Source organism: Notothenia coriiceps, unplaced genomic scaffold (genome assembly GCF_000735185.1).
Source record: "Notothenia coriiceps isolate Sejong01 unplaced genomic scaffold, NC01 NC01_scaffold00037246, whole genome shotgun sequence".
NCBI classification, from domain to species: domain Eukaryota; kingdom Metazoa; phylum Chordata; class Actinopteri; order Perciformes; family Nototheniidae; genus Notothenia; species Notothenia coriiceps.
In genome coordinates, this window is record NW_011369947.1 from 7,654,325 (window position 1) to 7,676,554 (window position 22,230).

The following is a 22,230-nucleotide window of genomic DNA, read 5'->3' on the forward strand; positions in this document are numbered from 1 at the left end:
ATGGGTAAGTCCCAACGCCTTACAAACACTTCATGTTGGTTTTTCTTTCTTTGCCCATCCATCCCTTGCTTTATTTGATTTGAAGCAGCTTGGAAATAGTTGTCCTTCCTCTAGGTGTGGCAAGTCACACAGAAAGCAGTAAAAGGTACAGATGGTGGTGGGTGTACCTGTATGGTAATCCTCAGATGGCTTGAGTAAAGAGAGGATGAACAGATAGATTCACATTGTTGTGTATAAATAGCTATGAGGAACGTTTTTTTTTTTTTTTTTAATCCAACTCCTTAGTTGGAGTCTGGAAGAAAACCAGGAAGTTATTCCCACTCGTGTCGACCAAAACACAGATTGTTTAGTTAACCTTGTTCAGCCCTCTTCCATATGGCAGGATGAATCTGAGAGTACACGGTGGTATAACACGAAATATGGTCAGCTGTATTCACAGTGGATATAACGCCAACATCCAGATGTTTAAGTGAAACACCGACAAGACATGTTATACTACGACCATCTGTAGTGCTAGCCTCCCACTAGGGGAAACAAAATGCTGGCTTTGGAAGAGTCTGAATTTGCATCTCCAGCAATTAAAACTGCACTTATTCCAAATACAAACATGGATCCTGCAGAGCACAAACATTGGAAACTTTTAACTAGCATGTGCATGGATGAACATATGCATGCACAAACAATGCACCCAACACAAACTTATCCAACAGATTGAGAGCTGGCTCGCTTCCCAAAGCTTCTTCATGACAAATCTGAAGATGATGATAACTGGCGCCTGGGAAAGCATTCGCTCCTTAAAAAGGAGAAATGTGAACATTCAGCTGTATTTCCAAAAAGATACAGGCATAAATGTATTATCCATCTTGAGCGTAAAATTAACAAGCTTTCATTTTCTAATGATTAAGGTGAGAAGTTGCAAGGTAAGCGTTACATTTAGTAGCGGATCATTTCTGTGGTTTGTGCCTCCAGCTTCAGCTCTTAATGAAATAGATGTGTGAAACTTTTCAAGAGGCATCTTCCATTTCACACACACATTTCATTAACCTGTAGTTCATTCATTATGGCTGTGGGTGTGGAGGAAAGTAGCAGACCGAGATATAATTGTGTTATTGGGGTTGTAGGGCTGTGCCTAATTACTGGCTGAGGACACAACGCAGGCACTTAGACATCAGTCTGATGGAACAAACCACAATGGCTTTTGACAACAGCTGTCCTCCCTGCAGTTTCAGGATAAGACATGATAGCACAGTAATTCATGACTCATCACATCATCTCCATAGCATGGAATTTGACATAAGGACGTTGAAATAAGTCGACAACTTTTCTACACGCTCAACTGAAAGACCAGATCTGACAGCGAGCAGCTAAAACTGGAGAAATGTTTTTAAAAAGAAGTAAACATTTAGAGTTATTTAAATCACCACGTTTAGGAAATCCACAGCAATTTGTCGTGGTGACGCTGCTGTAACAGAGTGGTTATGAGAACATGCACTGTGGCCGTTCCTCAGTCATCTGGCTCCGGGCCACAGAGCCCTCAAGGATTTTATTTGAGCCGTTTGCACAAACCTTGATAACTTGAAACTGGGTCTCCTTGGTGATAAGATTTTAAGGCTCCATTATGCTTTTAAGGGTTTTCCATTTCCTGTAGTGTGTAATTTAGATTTGTGTGCATAGGCTACAATCCCAAGGATCCCTACAGAGGGAGTTTCTCTCCCCAAACCCTGTTAAAACCCAGAACATTACACATCTCCTGGATTTAGACAAGGTCAATGTTTGTTGCTTTTTTGAATATCGGATAAGTTTACACTAATCAAACACCACACTATCCATACTTGGCACTTCAATACAAAAAAAAGGAATGCTTCACGTTAGATGGTGTGGGGCTGTATCAAAGAAAGTAGGGCTAGTAGGCATATAGTAAAGAGTATAACCCATACACAGTATTGTAGAGCATACTGATATACCACATTCAGTGCAAAGGAAGAATGAAAGGCCAGTAGCCTCAACAACATTAATAATACATGTTCAACAACTTCAAATTCAGTTGAAGTTTCTATGTAGAAAAAAAAAAATTCCATTTCTTTCCAAACTTTAAGTCTACACTGTGCTTATGAGTCTTTAAATGAGTCACAGCCCTTTTCATTCTATTCGTGTAAAATCAAAGTGCATGGCCTGTCATGAACAGCGCTTATCCCGCAAGTCAGGTGAAGCCGAGACCGTTTCTGCCACCCGGCCGCCCTTATCTTGTGGCCAACACAATGTCTGACTCATTGCAGCTCTGAAAACTCCACATTTGGAGCTCGTTGAAAAGCGCTTTGGACGAGACATCCACAGCAGCATATTTTCCTCACAATCAAAGCTTCACAAAGGAAGAAAAAGGAGAGGGCCGACGCTTGAGAGTTATCCTCATGAATATCTGGCAGGGGTTTTTTTTCTTTATCCTCCTGTCGACAGCTTGTCTGATTCTTATAAAACCCATCCTTCACTCGTGTGTTTGTCTTTCATGGAATTGGCTGGAGATATCTTCTACACTCATTGACCTTGAGAATTGTTTTTTAAAAGTGTTTAACTGTCCTCAAATTCGAGACAATCTATTCATTTATTTTTTCCCTAACGTAAAGGACAAATAAATGGAAAAAACGGTCATAAAAAGCCCTAAGATGTATCTCTCCGACAACACCTCTGCAAAGCTTACCAGCCCAACAGATTCTGGTGTTGAAAATTCAGGCTAGACTAGTTTATTTCCTCCCTGCCATTTTTATCTCTCCGTTCACATGCTGTTCAGCGTCCATTTATCCGTGGTGAGGGCTTCTCCTTGGCAGGAGCGATCACTTTCAACAACAGTCCCCGCGAATCAGAGCGACGTGTCACATCGTTCCAGTGACAACTAACGACTACCAATGTATCTGGGCCGGCTGCCATGAGCGCTGGGCTAGGAACAGCCGGGGGGTGGGGGGAGGTGGGGGCTGCACGAGGAGATGATGGTGGAGGTGGGGGCTGCACGCTCCAAGGAGACAGAGGTTTAACTCACATGTAGCAACATTAAAACCTCACATCACATCAGTCAACAAAGTTCCTTACACATCATGTTTCGTGAGATTAAAATCATCTGCTTTGAGAAGCTGAATCTGATACTGTATGTCCGGAGGCCGCAGTCACAGAGTCCGATAACCCCGGCTGAGAGAAGGGGGGGGCAGCAGAGACATGGGGGTCATCTGATTCATCCAACAGTCAAAACCTCTTTCCCCTCCACTCCCTTCTGCTCATTTTGTATTCCCAAGGTCAGAGGGGTCCCCAAAACTTTGCATATATATTTGTTGGCTCCGAGACTGAGAAAAAAAAAAAACCCACTATCCCCATAAATAAACACTAATTGGTGGCTAATTTTCTTAGTTCTTGGCTGGTTGATTCATTGCCTCTGGGCTAGCATGAATTATTCATCCAAGTGGCAAAAACAGCTTTATGTAGAAACCTACAAGGCACCGCATTCATTATGCTATCATGCCGAGTAATTCCAAGGCACTGACGGCTAGTATTAGAATAATATGCATATTGGGTATTATTCTTTTTTTCCCGGGGCATTGGCAGGCAGTAATGGCGCTTCCGTTGGCAGGGAGTGAGAGAGATGCTACAGCCCTCGTGGCTGACAAAACCCCCTTGTTTTGTCAGAGGATTGAGCGAGGAGGGGAACGAGTGTTTAGGCGCTGCCCTGGTGGAGAGAAAGGATTAAGCTGTGTGGTCGTGCTGCAGGGTGGCGCTCTGAGTCGCCAGGCTATGTTATCATGTCAATCCTCACCCAGATCCGCCCGGCCCCCGTGACTCCACCAGAAGCACCTGGCCGGGCCACGGGGAGCTCATCAGCCTCAACGTTCCCCCCCCCTTGGGAGCAAGGCTGCATCGCACTTTCTGCAAAGTCTGGCTGACTGCAGAAGAAGGGCAACTCAAAGGCATATGTACTGTGAGGCTGCAGGTTCTGTTTAAAAGGCCCCCTATTATACTGTTTTTCAACAATAGCTCAAAATAACAGATCATTGCAGCATCCCATAATCCCCTCTGTTTCAGCCCCGTTTCAAAAGTGCTGATTCTGTGTCTGTTACTTTAGATGAAAATAAAGAGCCACTGCCCACGCCACACTGAGAGATATTTGGTTTAAAAAGAACACAATGGTGCTCTAGGAGGAGATTCAGGTGATAAGGTGTATTGGGGGGGGGTTACCTTGGCTGGTTATTGGCTAATGGTTACACAAGCGAACCAAACGTTGACATTATAAAGTGGCCAGAATCTGATCAGCTCATTTTCAGGCAGGTTTTTATATAAATGGATCAGGACAAAAAGAGAGGGGGTCTTTTTTCATGAAACTTTAAGAATCTCTTTACACAGAGGGGACACGTGTTTATGTATTAAAGATATGAAAAAGTGAATTTTGCATAATGGTGACCTTTTAGCTTTCCTACCCCGCCATTACATCTAGATCCCCATGTTTTTTTGTGTACACAAGTTTACGGCGACAGCAGCAGGGCGAGGGCGATGAGTAGGGCAATGCATGGGGAAACAGAAATGTCAGATCAGAGCAGGAAGAGACTGTTAAATGGCAGCAGGCGCCTGGCTGAGGTTTCCGTCTTCCCAAGTGTTCGCTGTCTCCGCAGATCTGTCTGTGTGCCGGAGATACCCAGCCTCCGGAGGCCCACGCCATGACCTCAGGCTATGGCAACATTAGGGTGAGGAGAACATGCCACGAACACGCCGGGGCTACAGCTGGATTTTCTCTACCATGTTGATAACTCAGCCAGGACTAGACGCTTCAAAACAGGGATTTACGTGGTGATTATCTGGTTAAAATACTTTAAAGCTGGCATTATTCAAAGGTTGAAAAGTTAGATTGTAATGCTTATTTCTGTAGATGCAACCCGTTTCTTGATTTTTTAAATATAGACAGCGGGTAAAACAAAAACAATACCCTTAGGTTGTAAAAAAGGTCTACTTTTTCACCAAATTTAGAAACTAAAGTACATGTTTCAAACAGATTTTGGACTAAACAAGTTCCCTCCATATGCAAATCAAACATCTCAAATATGGGGTTGTCATGTGCTGTAAGCAAAGTTGGATTTTTTAAGTATAGAAATATACAGTATATTCACTCCACCAAAAATCACCAAATGAGCTGTCCAAATCATCATCATCTACAAGTCATCCAAAAGCGATTGAAGCAATTGTTATTGTTTAAAATGTTAAACTGTACCTCCTTGTCTTTCAAGTGACAGATCCTTAAAATTACAAACCGTCACCATCTTACCAAATTGATTTTGGAGGTAACCCCTACTGGCAGAAAATAACCCCTACTGGCAGAATAGGAGTCTGTAAAACCTTGTATATTATACCTCTCTCTCCCTCAGAGGAGGCAGTATGCTCGGAGGACAAAAACATGGGATTATTGCAGCCCGTTAGCCATGCCTGGTATCATTTAAGAGATCTCCAGTCAATTTGTCATTGTTTTGTTGGCGCCAAAATTCACTCGTTTGTTCCAGACCTCGCAACAACAAAATGTGATCTGTTTAATAGAGCATGCATGTTTGGAGGAATTATCTGTATTTCAAGTGTTTTCCTCATTATACCGAGTATCAGAGTGTGGGCTGCCAGATATTAGGGGGCATTAACATCATGCAGGCCCACTGAGGTGGAATACAGCCCGTCTCTGAACTCAAATGAGAGTCATTTTACATCACATTCATTTCAAGAAATTAGTTAACAAAAGGGCTCAGTCAGGTGATTGGCTCTGTGCTGTGAGACTCTTCTCAATCTGTCGTAACAAGTTGCTACATCATGTGATTCAAGACATTTTGTATCCAAGGAGAATTATGTCTCCACACACAAATGAGGAAGGACAAGATTCCACATCCAACTCTTTCCTTAAAACCATGCCTGCAAGACAGCTTCTGTTGACTTCCTCCTATGAGAGCAATAGTGTAGAAATATTAAATATGTTAAGCAAATCTCTACATATTCCCAAGTACATGGAAAAGATGTTTAAAAACGTATTAACGGCCAAAGGATAATATCCCTCCTGGAATAAGGGGATTGGCAGAATTGGAGCAACTCGGGCGAAACATTAATTAAGCGCAGGGTGTGAATGCTCCAGCTCTGCAGCCGGCAGATTGTCTGGCATTCAATCCAACATCCTCGCAAAGGGCCTTAAAACAGGCCTTAATGCACACATCGAAAATGTCAATGCCTATCTTTCCTATGATAACATATAGCGCCCTTTTTAAAAACATCAGCAATGCACGACCAAACTATTCAGACAACTCCATCTTTAACTCTCGGAGGGCAAATCTTACAAGCCATGACAGAAAGTCACACACTGCTAGAGTACAACAGTAATGAAAAATGGTGATGGAATCTAGATAAGAGTGATATCATAAATCCAGAGGCAGAAACCAAAGGTGAATTTTCAGAGTAAATGTCAGCTCCTCCCACAGGAGGATAAGCCTCTGTGCCTCGCCACTGTCACCGCTCCACAGCGTGAGCGAGTGTATTAGTATGATAAGGTGCGCACATCCGAGGGCGTCCCATTTAATTTCTGAAAATAGTACCCTTTTACAAGTGTGCACGATGAACTTCCACCTCGCCGTGCTACTTATAACGATTAGAATGCAATTTCAAAAATGGTCTTCTTCCACGACTCTAGATAATAGTCCAATGAGCCCACAAAACAATGTGACCCACTCTGCTGACCCTCTTTGTGGAGGGGAAATTGCCTCTAATGACATGCTGTAGCACAGACGCATTAAAAAGATTTCTCTTTCAGCTTTGCCAATTGACACATCTTCAGAAAGAATTCTACACATGCAATAAATATGGCACCCACTGTACCAGAGTCTGGCAAAATCCATTTTCGCCCAGAGCAATAATCTTGCATCAGTCACTCTAAGTCACAGTGTCATACCTTGATGTGAAATGACAACTACACATGATATTGAATAGAATTTGGAGGGTAAAATAACCTAATTTGTTCTATATGTTTGCAGTTAAGGAGAGTATGTTCAAGACCTATGCATAGCTGGGGCTGCAGCAGTACACATGGGCATTTCAAATTAGGAACCATCAAAGTAAAACACGTAATTATCTCAGAGAAAATGGATGTGCATGAATGCATTAACAAAAATTAATAAGACTAATCCGAATCTTTCCCTCTTTTTTTGAAGTCAGGTGCTCCTGGAAAAGCTGGACAATCTCTGGGGATTTCTTCAATTAAAAATGTGACACTAAAGCTTAGACCTGGTTATTATTAATCTCACTCCACCTTCGTTTCATCTTCCAGCCAAAATCACAAATTTTTCTGTTGTCGCTGCCGAGGAAGGCGCTAATTACAACTCATACATAATCTTTTATGTATTTGTTCGCCTGCTTTGATCTCCCCATGTCGTCGAGGACAGCCGGATCACAGACTTGGGCTAGATCTGTCGCAGAAGGAGAGAAGTGAAGTAGAAGGAAATCTGATTTGTTTTGGTGTTTGTCAGCCCATGAGCACAGAGGATGTTTGATCAGGTCATTACATGTGGGGGTCTAAAACAACATGGTCAAAGCACCCGGCTCTTTCATCGCGATCTTGTGGGACGGGTGAGCTTATCGCCTCTGATGTAAAGCAGTGGAGATAGAGGATAGACGGGGATTGGAACACCTTTTAGTCTCTGGATTAATCTTCCTTAAGCTGCGAAGCAATCGCTCCCTTACACAGTTCTTTAACTTAATGGAAACGCTGGCTATATGTTAAAGTAAGTGGTTTTTCATAATGAACTTTTAAATGGCTTGTATAATTCAGAATTTCACTGACAGATAATGATTGCTGCTAGAAAATAAATGGGGCGAGTAAGGCCCATCAGTATGAGCATGAGAGCGGCTGAGCAACACAACTCGTACTGTACCTCATTTGCTATTACTCAAACATAACATTTGAGTAGCCCCCTGTGGTCCTTACCGGGGCATAAACACAGCTGGGGGCATGACAGATAGAGGCTGGCTGTACGTTTCCCCTCCTACCAACAGAGAAAGGTCAGCTCTGACACCCGGAAGCAGCCCTTAAGCTCTGGTTGACATAAGGAAGCCAAACTGGCTGTCTGTGAGGCGGCATCAGATAGCCAGGGCGGGAAGAACTGACGACAACCTGAGGCCGCGCCATCCAACACGCTGTAAAGGTTGGCTAATCCAAATGACAAACTAAACACATTAACACCTCTCCTGGTGCAGATATTTATCCAGGTTTTGAGATATTTGTGCGAAATGTCTGCGGCGTTCCTTTTTCTCAAATCAATATTACACAACATATTCTGTATTACTTCTTTTAATAATGTGTTTTTTTCAAATGTAATGTCAGAGACGAATATTGATTTAAAAAAAGGCAATAAATTATATGTTATCAAGGCTGTACAATACTAGAAAAAAATGCTTTTTCCCCCCATCTGTAATATTAAAAAAAAAACAGGATTGTATTATATTTTTTCAAATGTATGCTTAAGTGGCATGGGTGGCCATGAGAAGCAATTACTTGCCAATGCTCAATGTAATGCCAAAACATATTGTGATATCCACTCTAATGTTTCCAGCCAACATACAAGGTTAAATAAGGCTGGAGCAGAAAAATCCTAAGTGCATTACATCTAGTAAGGTCGCATAATTGAACTTATTAATTTAAATGATCTCCTTTACAAATACTCTCACTAAGACTTCTTATCGAAAGCACAACTCACTAATGCTACTCAAATACATGTAAAGAAAAAACATGATAAAACCAGGAAAAAGAAAACTACCAAGAACAAAATCCGCCAAGGTTCATCACTGCCAAGCCTAGTTCTTTGAGAGTGAGAAAATAAGAGGAACATTTTCCAAGGTATAATGAAAATGGAGAAGATTGAAAGGGAAAACTCTGTTGGGGAGAAAATGTGGCAACGGCGGCTATCTTTGCTCAACCAGCGGGGAGTTTCACATTTGCAGGTTTTTGATAAGAGTGTAGGTGTTCCTTCCTTCTGTGTGTTCTGCAAATGAGCATGACAGACTTAATTTAATGGTGTGAGGCCCCGGACCCGCTGTCCTCTCCTTATGCCTTGCCCGTCTAGTTCCTGCCTCCCTCATTCCCTCACGCTACGGTGTCACCAATTAGCCAGGGCCCAGGTTTCATTAAGGCATCGCTGCTGCTGCCTGCCGCCTTCTGTCACAACCCTGATAATAAGCCTGAGCTGGGGCTGCTACCTGACACACAGGGACGAAGGAGGAAACCATAGCACACACACACACACACACACACACACACACACACACACACACACACACACACACACACACACACACACACACACACACACACACACACACACACACACACACACACACACACACACACACACACACACACACACACACACACACACACACACACACACACACACACACACACACACTTGTGGACTGTCAGACACATGCACGATAAACACAGTCTATGTGTTAATGTGCATAGACGCCTACACCCACGCATGCTTGGCCGCAGATGATCTGTCAAGGCTTGAGCGTCTTTTGTTCAGATAATTATAGAAATCAATGCTGAAATGTAGAATAATAGAGAGCAGGGGAAAGAAATGCGAGAAAATTCAGCGTGTTGATCTCAAACTCAAGTCATGGTAGCCACGCCATTTGTTATGCATGAAACAATATCATAAAACATGACCACCAAACCCAACAGATAACAAGATATTTTAACCTGGAAATGTGCATTTTTTACTTGGTGTATCATTGGAAAATGTTCTATAACAGTGCCAAATGATACTAAACTTATGTTACAAATACCACTCTAATGTACTCCAACAGTCTTACGTTAACTTCGTCAAAATTGTATCATCTGCTAAATGTTTACAGATAATTATTGACCTTCGAAACAACAGTTTATCAAGCAAAGTCCATTAAGAAACTGTTCTCCGCCATCAATGCAAGGACCTCAGTTTTTTAAGATGCAGACGAGTAGTTAATGGTGGCCGGCCCATAGGGGCGCTGCCCCCCCTCGTCCAAATCTATTTAAAAAATATATTTTTTATTTTTAATAAAAAAAGGTAAATATTATATAATTGGCATCAGTAAAATGTATAACCTACAATAAAATCTCGTTTAAAATTGTGTTACGATGTCTAAAGTTACTGATAAGTCACATGTTTCCTGCCTGGCCTTACCCGTGTATCATTACCCTCTCTCATCTGGGCGCTATGCACAGCGCCCGGACGAGAGTGCAGCAAGTGCAGCAGAAGCCAACTGTTGCTATCTTTGAACTATGCCGCCAAAACATAATTTCAGCCAATCAGCGTCGTCAAGCAACAGTTGGCTTCTGCTGCACTTGCTGCACTCTCGTCCGGGCGCTGTNCAGATGAATGTGACGAAGCAATTCATGCCGTTTTATTGTTTTTAACGTTGAAATGACAAGTGCAACAGGTGAAGATGAAGTTGTAGCGGAATTGTTATGAGTACCCTTTTCAAGACGACAATTCAGTGAAAAGACGGACATTATAATGCCGCGGAGGGGAGGGGCAGCGGCGGATGGGGGTGTGTGTGTCTACAGAAGGTCCAGTTGTGATAGACACGGTTGGCCACTGTTAAAACATTGATATACGAAATATTTGTATTGAAACAGTTTTAGACGTAGTAATGCTGTAACATATTTCAGCCACTAGGGGAGCCCCCCCCGCAAAATCCGCCTATGAGTCAGACCCTGACCAAATGAATCAATCAATCTTGTTGCCATTGCAAAGCCTCGACACTATCTGATCAAGATGACTCTATAGCGTCGCTCACTGTACGACTGTTTGTGTGTAGCAGTCAGTGGCCTGTAGGAGTGGCAGTGAGCAGGTGAGACCCAGATAGGCTGCTCGCTGGTACTTCATCACCCCGCTTGTTGTTGTCACAGCCACAATTGGTTTGTACTCCCCATGTGCTGCATCAGCAAAGTCGGAACTGATTTGGTCACTTTGGAGCCCAGTTAGCTTTGCTCACTGCTCTTCCCTGTTGATTCCAGCCATCATTACAAATGGTATCTTTATTCGGCGGAGTTAACCCGGATAGCGCTCTCCCCTGGGTGACTTTATTATCTATTCATCATGTTGTCCCAGTTTATCTCAAGATGAATCTGGCTGCCTCCCTACACATCTAACTACAGATACCTGGCGTGTGGCCTGGGGAAAGAGATTAGAAGATTACAAGATACTCAGCGGAGGTGCTTCAGTTAGAGTTGATAAGGGGGTGAAAAATATTCAAAGAAGATGCAGAATGGTTTTGAATGTGCTCTTTCAGAACCAATCCATCTTCAACATAGGCTTGAATATATTAAAACCGCCTTGATAAATATAGTCATTTCCATGTTGACAATTTGCACAACCAGCTAGGGGCAACCTCAGCGTGTCCAATCTGGTGAATAAATGAACATGTGAAACATTGAAATGAAATGTTCTTGGCTTGTATTGAGCCTCGAAGCTGACTTGTTGGACACTCCCTTACATTTTCTCCCCACTAATTTGCATTGCTGAGTAGATGCTTTTTGTCACCTGGAGGTTTTGACAGAGAAATGTTGCATCCAATTTCCAGATGGCAATTGAAATGTGTGACTTATCCCCTATTTTTGACTAAAAAGCACAGCCGCTTCCACAGACTCCATTAGCCGGGGTGGATGCGTCCGTGTACACAAATGGAAAATGGAAAGTGTCCAGTGGTGTGAATATTCACATCTGCACCTGCTGAATAATAGACGGTTACCTTCACTGGTGGCTCGTCATCAACCCCATTCACATGCGCTCTCCCATCTCATGATGCTAATGTTGTTTGGGATACTCAGTAGGCCTGCAAAATGCATAGTTCTTGTTTCCTAGACCTGATCTGGTCTTGTCTAAAGAGGAAACATATTCTCCAATAAGAGTGCTGGCTTCAGGGAGTAATGTGTCTACAATATAGACTTTAAAACGCTTCAGGTCTTGGCAGGTACTCCTTACATTTCAGGAGAGAAACACCTACGGCAGAATCTGTGGCAGCAGGGCCATATATCATCCGTCATCACCAGAAGCCTCCGCAGTAATGAACAAGTAATAATGGTATATATCTTGAACTTGAGTCTCTAAAGGTAGCTCATCCAGAGTCATTATTGTGCCACATAACCAGATGAGCTTTCTCAAATGAGATCATTTTTGTCACCCTGAGGACTTGAGGGTGTAACTGTTCTCAGAGTGAATAACTCATCCTCATTTGGTGCTAATGGGACTCCGTATTAAGGTGTTGTGTGAATGCGGGACGAATGGTAAATCCCATTTTCTTGTAATTTAAATCTCAAGCTGTTTCCACACATCTGTTCCTCTGGTAGAAAGAAAGGCTCATTTGGGGGGGAAAGCATGCACGGGATAAAGAAGAAGCATTTAATGAAGATTCATGGCTCACAGGATTATGACAAAGTGCTAGGCGATGGTGTGTTATGGAGAAGTATGTCATGATGACATCTCTCACAGAAATGAGCATTATTCGCTCTGTCCATATCCAGCTTCCAGCCCACCCCCTCCCTCCATCTGTCCATCTCAGCTTTTTCCAGGTATCACAATGCTACAGTTAACCCATAATGAGGAAATCGTGTGTGAAGCCATGGGTTTCCTACATATTTGACAGCATGTGTTCTGAGCCTCGTGTTGCCACTCCGGTGATGTGTTTGCAAATGGAGGGGGGGGCTACTCTGTTACAGCTGGGGTGTAATTTTTCATTTAAATAAAGGATGACAGGATGAAGCAATCCTGCTGTTTGTGAAATTAGCAGTTGCAAATACACACAAGAACATTAGATCTGCTCCACAGAGCGAGGGTTGCATAAAGACTTTGTGATTAAGTGTCAGTCAGAAAGCATTTTCCAAACAAAGTTACTGTGGTATGAAGGTGTTAACATTTACTAAAACATTTCCGTATGAGACATGCTGTACAAGCAGCAGCCTGAATGGGCAATACACCCCAAACAGCCCTATCTCCAGTGTCCAATTCAGCAAGCCCATGATTCAACCTGTCAGTCATAAGTGCTGATGTAGCCGCGCTCACAGCAGAGCCACTGAGTCCCCAGAGTTGGATATCACTGCTAACTGTCATCCAAGTACTTTGATTACTGCACTGGGAGAAGAATGATGACTAAGGCCACTCTAAGTCCTGGTCAGACTCTGTGAGGCTGTCGAGAAAATTGGATCAAGTCCAAGGTCCCATTTACACCCCGAACGTTTATATAAAGTGTTTATGGCTCATGAATGTACACCTCTCCTGTTGCTAAAAGCTTGTTAAATACACGAGTGACACCTTCTGGAAAATGATTGTTGGCATGAAACAATACATATCCGAAGAATAATTGCGTTTATTCTAAGATACAAGAGTCGATTTCTGTCTTTATGTGACAAAAATACTACATTATTAAAGGTTTTACATGATTAGAGAACAATACGTTTCTCTTTTCAGAATAAGCAATACACACATTTAATACATTGATTAGAATTCAGTGTAATGTTGTACTTAAATATAAGGTCATGTTAAGTGCTTGTACTATATCAATATATATAGAGATAGAGAGATACATCCAAGTTCAGTTAAAAGAGCCCATCGTATTCAGAAACTTAAGAAACAAACATAACCTTAATAAGACAGGACTATAATGTAAACACAGCTGAACTTAAGTCTCAAGGTGAACAATATTTAGACGTAAACATGTGCAGTATGTTTGACACAGCAGCTCAGTGTACATGCTGTTCTGTTCATGCTGTGCACTGCACTGTAGACATGTATTGAATGTCTGTCTGTCCTTAAGAGTGTTCTCTTCTGTTGCTCTGGAGTTTATCATGGTTCCTTCCCTGCTGGAAAGAGCTTTGGATTCTTTTATTTGTCTGAGTTGATCCTGTAAGGTTGTCATGTACAATCCTATGGAATAAAGTTATGATTTAGTGCTGAAAATACTTGACTTGAATAAGTGTTGAGCACTGTTGCATCACAGCAGGAAGCACCTGAGTGCTTGGCTAGGGCAGCATAACTTGAAATTGAAGTTGTCTGAAGTCCTTACCGCCAGCTGCTCCTGCAGACATAAGTAGTGTACCTTTCTTACTGTCCTAATGTGCACAATGTAGTGACTGCTTTTTTTGTCTTTTGTTTTCTTAGTTATGTTCTCTGTATTTTATATGTTTGTGTTATGTGTTACGTGTGTAACGTTGCTGCCTTCTTGGCCAGGTCAGCATTGAAAATTAGATTTGATCTCAATGCTTTTATCTGGTTAAATAAAAATAAAAAAAATAACGTGGAGTTTGGATGGATATTGAAAGGTTTCGAAAACTTTAGACATTTTATTGCAAAAATTCTCAATCACTTGTTCTGTATTGTTGAGAAGTTGAGAAAAGCACAATGGAAATGGAAATATTCAGTAGATTTACCTAAAATACAATCTATAATCTTTTACTTTACATTGTTTTGGTATTTCATTTTCAGCCCCTGTACAAGACTTCGTTAATTTCCTAGATTCAGTCTTAAAAGATATGTTTTTTTTATAATTTTCGTTATAACTTAGTTATCAAAATATCTCTAGCTATTTTGCCTTTTGTATTTTAGTTCTTTGACAACAAAAAAAGGAAATTTGATAATTTCAGGGGAGGGTTATTTTTTTAAAGGTATGCTTTCTGCCCTACAATGTAGTTGTGAATGTGTTCCGCCCTTTGAAACATTAGGTACCCTGCGTCTCCACAGATGCATGATGGGATATCTCCACCCCCCTATAGCAGTGAGCTGATTAGGCAGACAGTATTCAGAAGATATGAAATAAATACTGACAAATTATAATAGTAGGTGGAACAAATAACTTTCAGTAAATTGTACAAAGATACTTACAAAACTCCAGAACTGTCAGTGTGTAACTTGCTGCGGGGAAAGACAAGTTCAAAAATGTAAATGCACTACAGTGTCTGCTTTTAAAGAGATATTGTTCCCTTGGGGCCACATGAATGAGTTTTGAATAGCAGTAGAGCTTTCTAGGAACGCAGTGGAATGTTCCATGTCCTTTTGCACTTGAGATTAAACCAGCGCATGTCTGTGCATACGTTTCCACTGATACCTTTAAGAACCGTTACTTTTTTGAAAGATGATTCAGTGTTTTCACGGCTGTCGGCTTGGTGCCATATTTCATTGGAGATGAGAGATCATGCAGAAAGGCGCAGGGGGCAGACAGGAGAAAAATAAAAAGTGAAAAGAGATTATGGTCAGCCAGAGATGGTATGTTAAAGATCTAAACTATTTTACGTGAAAATGTAATACACTCAGAGAAGAGAGCAGGCGAGCCAACAGAATAATGTGTGCCACGTGTGCCCGTGTATTTCGGTGTTACGTTATGAGATCATGGCAGTGACTTCATCTGATTGAGCTCACAGCGTCCAATCCCCAGCTCTGCCCTCCGGTAGTGGGTGGGGAGAAGGGTGCTATCTGTGGACATGTGAAGTGACAGGACCAGCTGGTGTTTGAAATCCAGTAAGACAGGCAGTAGGTCTGGGAGACACAGACCACGAGCCCCATAGTGCTCCGTTACAGCTGCCTGCAACTCAACTTGGTGAGGAAAACACAGCGAGGACTCAGTGTAGCTGCTGCCAAACATCAGGAGTTCTACAACAAACCTTAACGCTGATCATGTTCTGCGTGCCTCGCTTAGGAACCCTGAATCAACAACCGTTACCCTTACCAATCCTATCATTGGTGGTGATTCAGCTAATTGGATGCTGACATCTTGGAATAGGCGATAGAATCAACTGTGAGGACGATGGGTGGGAAGCAATCTCGCGGTTTCTCCAGCAAGGAGCTGAATGAGGGGAGTGGTCGTCAACGAAGCAAAAGTTCTTCTAGAGACGGCCAGCCCAGCCTGTCGTCCGCTGCCGAGAGGTTCCGCAAACACACCACGGTTCACTTTGGCTACAACACCCTCAGCCTGGCCATGCGGGCGCTTGTCGAGACCCCCTCTGAATTGTGGGAGCTCCGGGAAGTGCAGAAGCTAAACTTGTCCATGAACTGCCTGAGCTCCCTGCCCCCTGCCCTGGGAGCTCTGGACAATCTTGTGATCCTCAACTTGTGGGGGAACAACCTTTCAAGTCTACCAGTGGAGATCAGCCTCCTGAAGAAGCTGCGCGTGCTCTTCGCCTGTCGAAACCGCCTGAGCGAAGTCCCCGAGGAGCTGGGGCGCTGCACCCGCCTGGAGGTGCTCAGCCTGGCCAACAACCAGATCACAGGCCTCCCCAACAGCCTGGGGGCCATGCACAATCTGACCAAACTCAACCTCAGCCACAACCGCATCGTTCACATCCCCACCTGCGTCTACAGCATGAAGGGTCTGGTCTTTCTTCAACTGGCTTGCAACCGTCTGGAGACCATCGCCGACCAGATCCAGGACTTAGTTAATCTGAAGATCCTCATCGTGGAGGGAAACAGTATCCACTCACTGCCCAAGACGCTGTGCTTCCTGGAGTCTTTAGAACTCCTCAATGTTGACTTCAATGACCTGCAAAATGTGCCAGTGGAATTGTACCTACTCAGCAGACTCGGGAGGTTGGCCTGCCACCCGATGGATAAAGGACTTCATATTATCCACAACCCCCTCCTCAAGCCTATCAAGGAGGTGCTGCAAGGAGGTCTCAGTGCCCTCTATAACTACCTCAAGCCCACGTGAGGGACTACTCTGTGTGTGTGTGTGTGTGTGTGTGTGTGTGTGTGTGTGTGTGTGTGTGTGTGTGTGTGTGTGTGTGTGTGTGTCTAAAAGAGGCATAATGTGATGTTGGCACAGACCTCACCCCTGGCACATGCTAGTCATGCTGTGAGTCCTTGCTCTTGCCACAAACTGATTATATAATGATCACCTAAGACCAGTAATAATATTATTTCCTGTTTTTTATGTAATGTCAAAACTGCATTGAATAATAAAACAACTACTAACTGCTGTGTCATGTCTAAACCTTTGTTAATCCACAGCAAAGCGGTCAGGATAAGTCTCTCAGCTCACGTAAAAATTCACAAGTCTACATTTGGGAGATGATTACCAGGCAGTTGACATAGTTTGGCCTGTTGCAGTGAGGGGGCATGGGGGTGCGCTCAGCTACACATCACCACCCTTTGTTGGATTCAGGTCACGGGGATCAGGTGTGGAAAGTCAGTGGAAAGAACGGGGGGGCTTAAGATCTTCAAAATACTAAAACAAAAACACAACAGGGACTTATACTCTGATTAAATGTTGTTCCACTCCATCAGATCAGAGCTGCCTGCTGGGTTCAGCTCCTCTGAGGTTGTCGCGTGTTGTCACACAAACGATTTCAAACGATGGAAAACAAACTCACAGTGATATGATTGAAAAGTGCATCCTAAAAAATGTGGACTACTGTGGAACAATTTTAATTAAATTCAAATAACTTGAAGCAAATATAAACACGATTAAAGCTCAGAGGGGTTGTAAATCGACATTTGGATTATTTTGTTACATATCTGCAGCCAATTTGGATATGCATTTACTGTAGCACGGCAACAATCATACATACTTTAAAGCAAAGAAAGTATTGTGAAAGTATTTAATTCATAGTGAGTGGATAGGATACCGGACTATAAGTTGATATCGTTACGCGACTTTTAATGGAATCAAGGACTAATAGTTTATCATATTTTAAAATGATGTTTTCCAAATTATATTTGAGTTTTATGATGTTAAGCGTCAACAGTAAGATAACGTTAATTGGATTGCACAAAAGGTTGATTAGTTCCAATTTTGAACACACTTTCCATACTGTTATAGATATCAGCTTTTTTTTTTTTTTACTGTGATAATCGTTGTTAAGTGCTTTATTGCAAAGCATTTTACACTTAAACTAACATTAAGGTGCTTGTAGTCAAACTTCATTAGTGTAGCTTTACGTTATGATGACATAATGTTATTGTATCTGTAAACCTATTTCTTATATTATACCACAAGGTTGCTGATAGTAAGATGTAGCAGTAGTGTGTCTATACACACACACACACACACACACACACACACACACACACACACACACACACACACACACACACACACACACACTACGAACACACACTAATACATGACACACACACACACACACACACACACACACACACACACACACACACACACACACACACACACACACACACACACACACACACACACACACACACACACACGAGAATTCCCTCTAGAATAAGTCTTTGTCCCAGATAGTGATCCCGGGACATGTTGTCAAATAAAGCTCTTAAAAAGGTATTGCATCAATGTGAGTCAGATGGCCTGAATTCAGGTTGCAGTGCTGTTACTATTTTGGTGATAAAACAATACACAAAGACTTGTCTTCTTTTGACAGGTGACCATTATATTTACAGTATACAAACACATATTCCATCAGCAACTATCTAGACCAGAGGTAGGAAAGTGATATGGAGAATGTGTGAGAATTGCTTCGCCTACCCATATATGCTTTAACTGTGGTGAGCATACAAAAAAAGTAATTAGAAAAGACATCCCCAAAACAAGCAGGCTGCATTTGTACATCTTTAGATAGTAAAGGTTGTTGACCCTTAATTAAAATGTTTATTTATTTTATTTAATAACCAAAGTACAGTCGAGGTTCCACTATTGACTTCCAAACATTGACCTCCACTGAAGTAAAACACACATTAAACACTCTCCCAATTAATTAAAGTGAATCTTTGCAGTCTGGAAATCCCCTTATTCCACTGAACGGTCCTCACTCACTAGTGGTCAGCTGTACACCAGGGATCACACATGACTGCAGTTAGCATGCTTTGTAGTATTTGCTGATCCTATTTAATTGCTGCATGCTCCAATAACTTTGCTTTATAATGAGACAATGTGCAAGATATAACAACTGGGTGAGCACAGATTGGCACCCGTGTTCTCCATTCAAAAGGTATTTTGCATTCATAAGCCTGAGCTTGGAAAACAGTTTGGCACCAGCGGCAGCTTCATGACTTCCCATAATGAAGGACAGCTAATCAATCTCGTATTGAGCTTTTGACAATCAAGGCACGGGATAATCACAATGGAATTAAATGTTAAAATCTGTGCTGTTTGGCAGCCACATGAGGAGAGGCTTAATAAGACTTTCTTTGGAGAGCAGTTTGAAGTCTGTGATTTATTCAGTCACACTGAGACTCCTCACGTTGGGTGATGTGATTGGCATTTATTGACAAACAGCATTATACTACCACTTATGTCAATTACAACAAAGTGTTATTAAGCTCATCATTCCTAAGTTTAACTGATTCAAACCGTTCCTGCAGGGAGTGATATGAGCAAGAAAGGATTTGGTGACGGCTCTCCACGATGAAATGTCAATATCAGCTATTCAAAAGTTCAGGGCGTTGTTTGGAAATCAACAACAGTGAGTCACTGAAACAGTATAGGCCACTTTCATAACCTTTGAGTCCTATGGAGTCTTTTGATCCTAGCATCCCTTTTAGAGGCACTTCCTCTCATCCAATCAGAGTAATGTCAAAGCGTTTCAGTGTCTTGCTTTGAGATTGTGATGAAAGTAAGCTTGTGGAAGGTTACCGGGTAACAACAACAACCTGCTCGATGGGCTTGATTTTGCTATCACATACAGCGATATTCCTAGACAAGGCTAAGTGCTTCTGAAGCTCAATCAATATGGCAAAATACAGATAATGGTTTATTATATATTGAGTTGTCTGTAACACCTACAAACTAAAGGTGCTTGAAAACAAGCTGTAGACAAATCCAAAATGGTTAGCCAAGTAGTAGGTAAAAAGGTAAACAAATATTATCTTAAAGTAATAGATAATTGGTAGAACTAGGTGGCTAAAAGTAATAATAATAATAATAATAGGATAAATGGTTGAAAAAGAAGGTTAAAATAAGTAAACAATTATCAAGTGATCATTTGTCTAAATAGTTAGCATTAAAAGTAACAGATAGGCCCAGTTGGTCAACATTGTTAGCTTATAGTTATGGATGAATGGTTAAAATACAATTATAATTGTTAACTAAATGTAATGGATACATGGCATATAATCAGATTTACATAGGTCAGGAATAGCCCTACAAATTCAAATGTGACCAAACTGACAGTTAAATAATATAAAGAAACTGCAGTAACGATGTCTACCTTAATGTCAAATCCAGTTTAAAATAACTACAATCAAACACATTTGGTACAAGGAGGATGGCGTTGATTAAGGAGAAGACTACTTGAGTTCATCTGATATTTCTGTGAGAGTAGATTTGAAAACACTGGAGTGGGATATTGTTATACATTTGTTGAACATGTCTTCATGAACCAGCCCTCAATCACACACTCACAAACACACTCTCTCTCTGCATTCACCAGTGCAGACAATGATGCTATCCATTCATTCTTCCATCCAATTGAAGGAGTGAACATTCTCGTCAACTCCCATGACAGCTCTGCTCAGGCTGGTATTCATGCATTCCTGGCAACAGCCAAGACAATACCTTAAGACCACAAAAACATATGTGACTCTTCTATGAAATGCTACAGCCTTTGTTTTATGAAGGAAAACAACAACTGGATCCGTATATCCTTGACAACGCGAGGTCATTTTCAGACTAAATGTAGACCCGTGTCAATCTGGCTGCATTTTAATTAGCCGTGAAAACTGCTGTACTAGTGAAATCGCCATGTGTGTTTATGCATGCAAAAACAATAAGGGAATGACATTGTTTGACTTTGTCATTAGTTGCTTCTCCATCTCTTTGTTTGATATTGCTATGAGAATATACTGAGGTTGTTTGCGCTTGTCGTCTCAGATAAGACTAATTCTGGACAAATATTTGTATATATTTAAGTAAGGCATCATAATTAATTCATTGAGGCTGAAAAAAACGTGTGTGTGATGACGTGGCTTTGTCTTGCCAGGTCATCTAATGAAGTCCTCTTGAAGGTCAGTCTGGGTTTGCCTTTAATATGATCAATGCTTGAATCTGATCAGAGAGGGCGAACAAGGTGAACTGTGATTAAGAAAACAGCAGGCAATGACTTTAAGGAAATATGATTTTATTAAAATATGGTGCCTAGTTGAGCAGGAAAAAGGCTTATATGGCGTATTCAGTATTGTAATTAATAAAATCACCTTCCAGTGGACGTTGTTAAGAAATGTACTTATCCAGGAAAAAAGGCCATTGTTTCAGTACAGTCAATGCCAGGTCATATTAGATATAGGAGGATAATGTCTTAAAATGTCCAATTTGGTTGACCAAACAATTTCACCACAAGGTCCATTGGCCTTTTCTGGATTTTCACATCACATGATCAACATCAGCAGATGCAGTATGCTTAAATATTATGGGATTGTTCATTTTAATTTTCTCTAAGCCCTTTAAAGCAATTATTTTCCAGGTGGGTTTTAAAGATGAGCTTTAAAGCTTGTGTTTGTTTTACCTTGGAGACAGCAGTTGAAGAATAATCTCACCATAAGGTATATTTAAAAGCACTACAGTGTTAATCCCAAAATCGAAATATGTCTATTAGGTTTTTTTTAATAATGGGGTTTAACAGTAAAGTCATAACAGGGATTTAGAGCTCTTAGGTCGAAGTCACCCTTTGCTAATGTTCACATTCAAGTTGTGAAAAGGGAAGAGCTTTAATAAGATCCTCATAAAATATGTATAATCACAGAAATTAGTAGTTGAAATACCAGCATTGGCAATTATGATTATGTTTACACAACAGTGGGGTTAAGCACCCAAGACAATGAGGAAGTAGAGCAATTGTCAGCAAAATACAATGTTAAAGGGCAATATAAACATTAAAACAACCTTTTAGATATAAGATACTTCCTATCTGTCAGGAGATCATTTGCAGTATCTCTGAGTATTCTTCTTCTTCTTCTCTCGTTTTTTTTGGCGGATTGATCTCTGAGTATTAACTTTGTATCACTACTTTAAATGAACGATGTCAGGTTCTTACCTGGCCCGGGTTAACGGCACTACTTCTCTCAGCTCCAGTCTCCACAGCTGGTCCCAATAAACGCCAATAGAAGGACGGTCAGGTGCGGAAGACGCCTCCGCCTGTCACACGCGCCCTCTACCGGCCACACAGCGCGCTCACAGCCGCTGCTCTGGAGCTGCCGGACCACCACTCAATCCACGCGTAATTCCGGAATCAGGACTCAC

At 41.7% G+C, this 22,230-nt stretch overlaps 1 protein-coding gene across 1 annotated transcript; it reads left to right on the forward strand.

Annotated features, from left to right (window-relative positions):
* Positions 1 to 15,352: 15,352 nt before the first annotated feature.
* lrrc30a (leucine rich repeat containing 30a) lies at positions 15,353 to 16,911 on the forward strand. The gene has a single exon (XM_010794683.1). It carries the CDS (start codon positions 15,826 to 15,828, stop codon positions 16,723 to 16,725), a length of 900 nt encoding a protein of 299 aa, XP_010792985.1. The 5' UTR covers positions 15,353 to 15,825; the 3' UTR covers positions 16,726 to 16,911.
* The last annotated feature ends 5,319 nt before the right edge of the window (positions 16,912 to 22,230 follow it).

What these genes read in the sequence shown, in the direction of transcription:
- lrrc30a (XM_010794683.1), top strand. Translation starts at nt 15,826, where the DNA reads ATGGGTGGGAAGCAATCTCGCGGTTTCTCCAGCAAGGAGCTGAATGAG.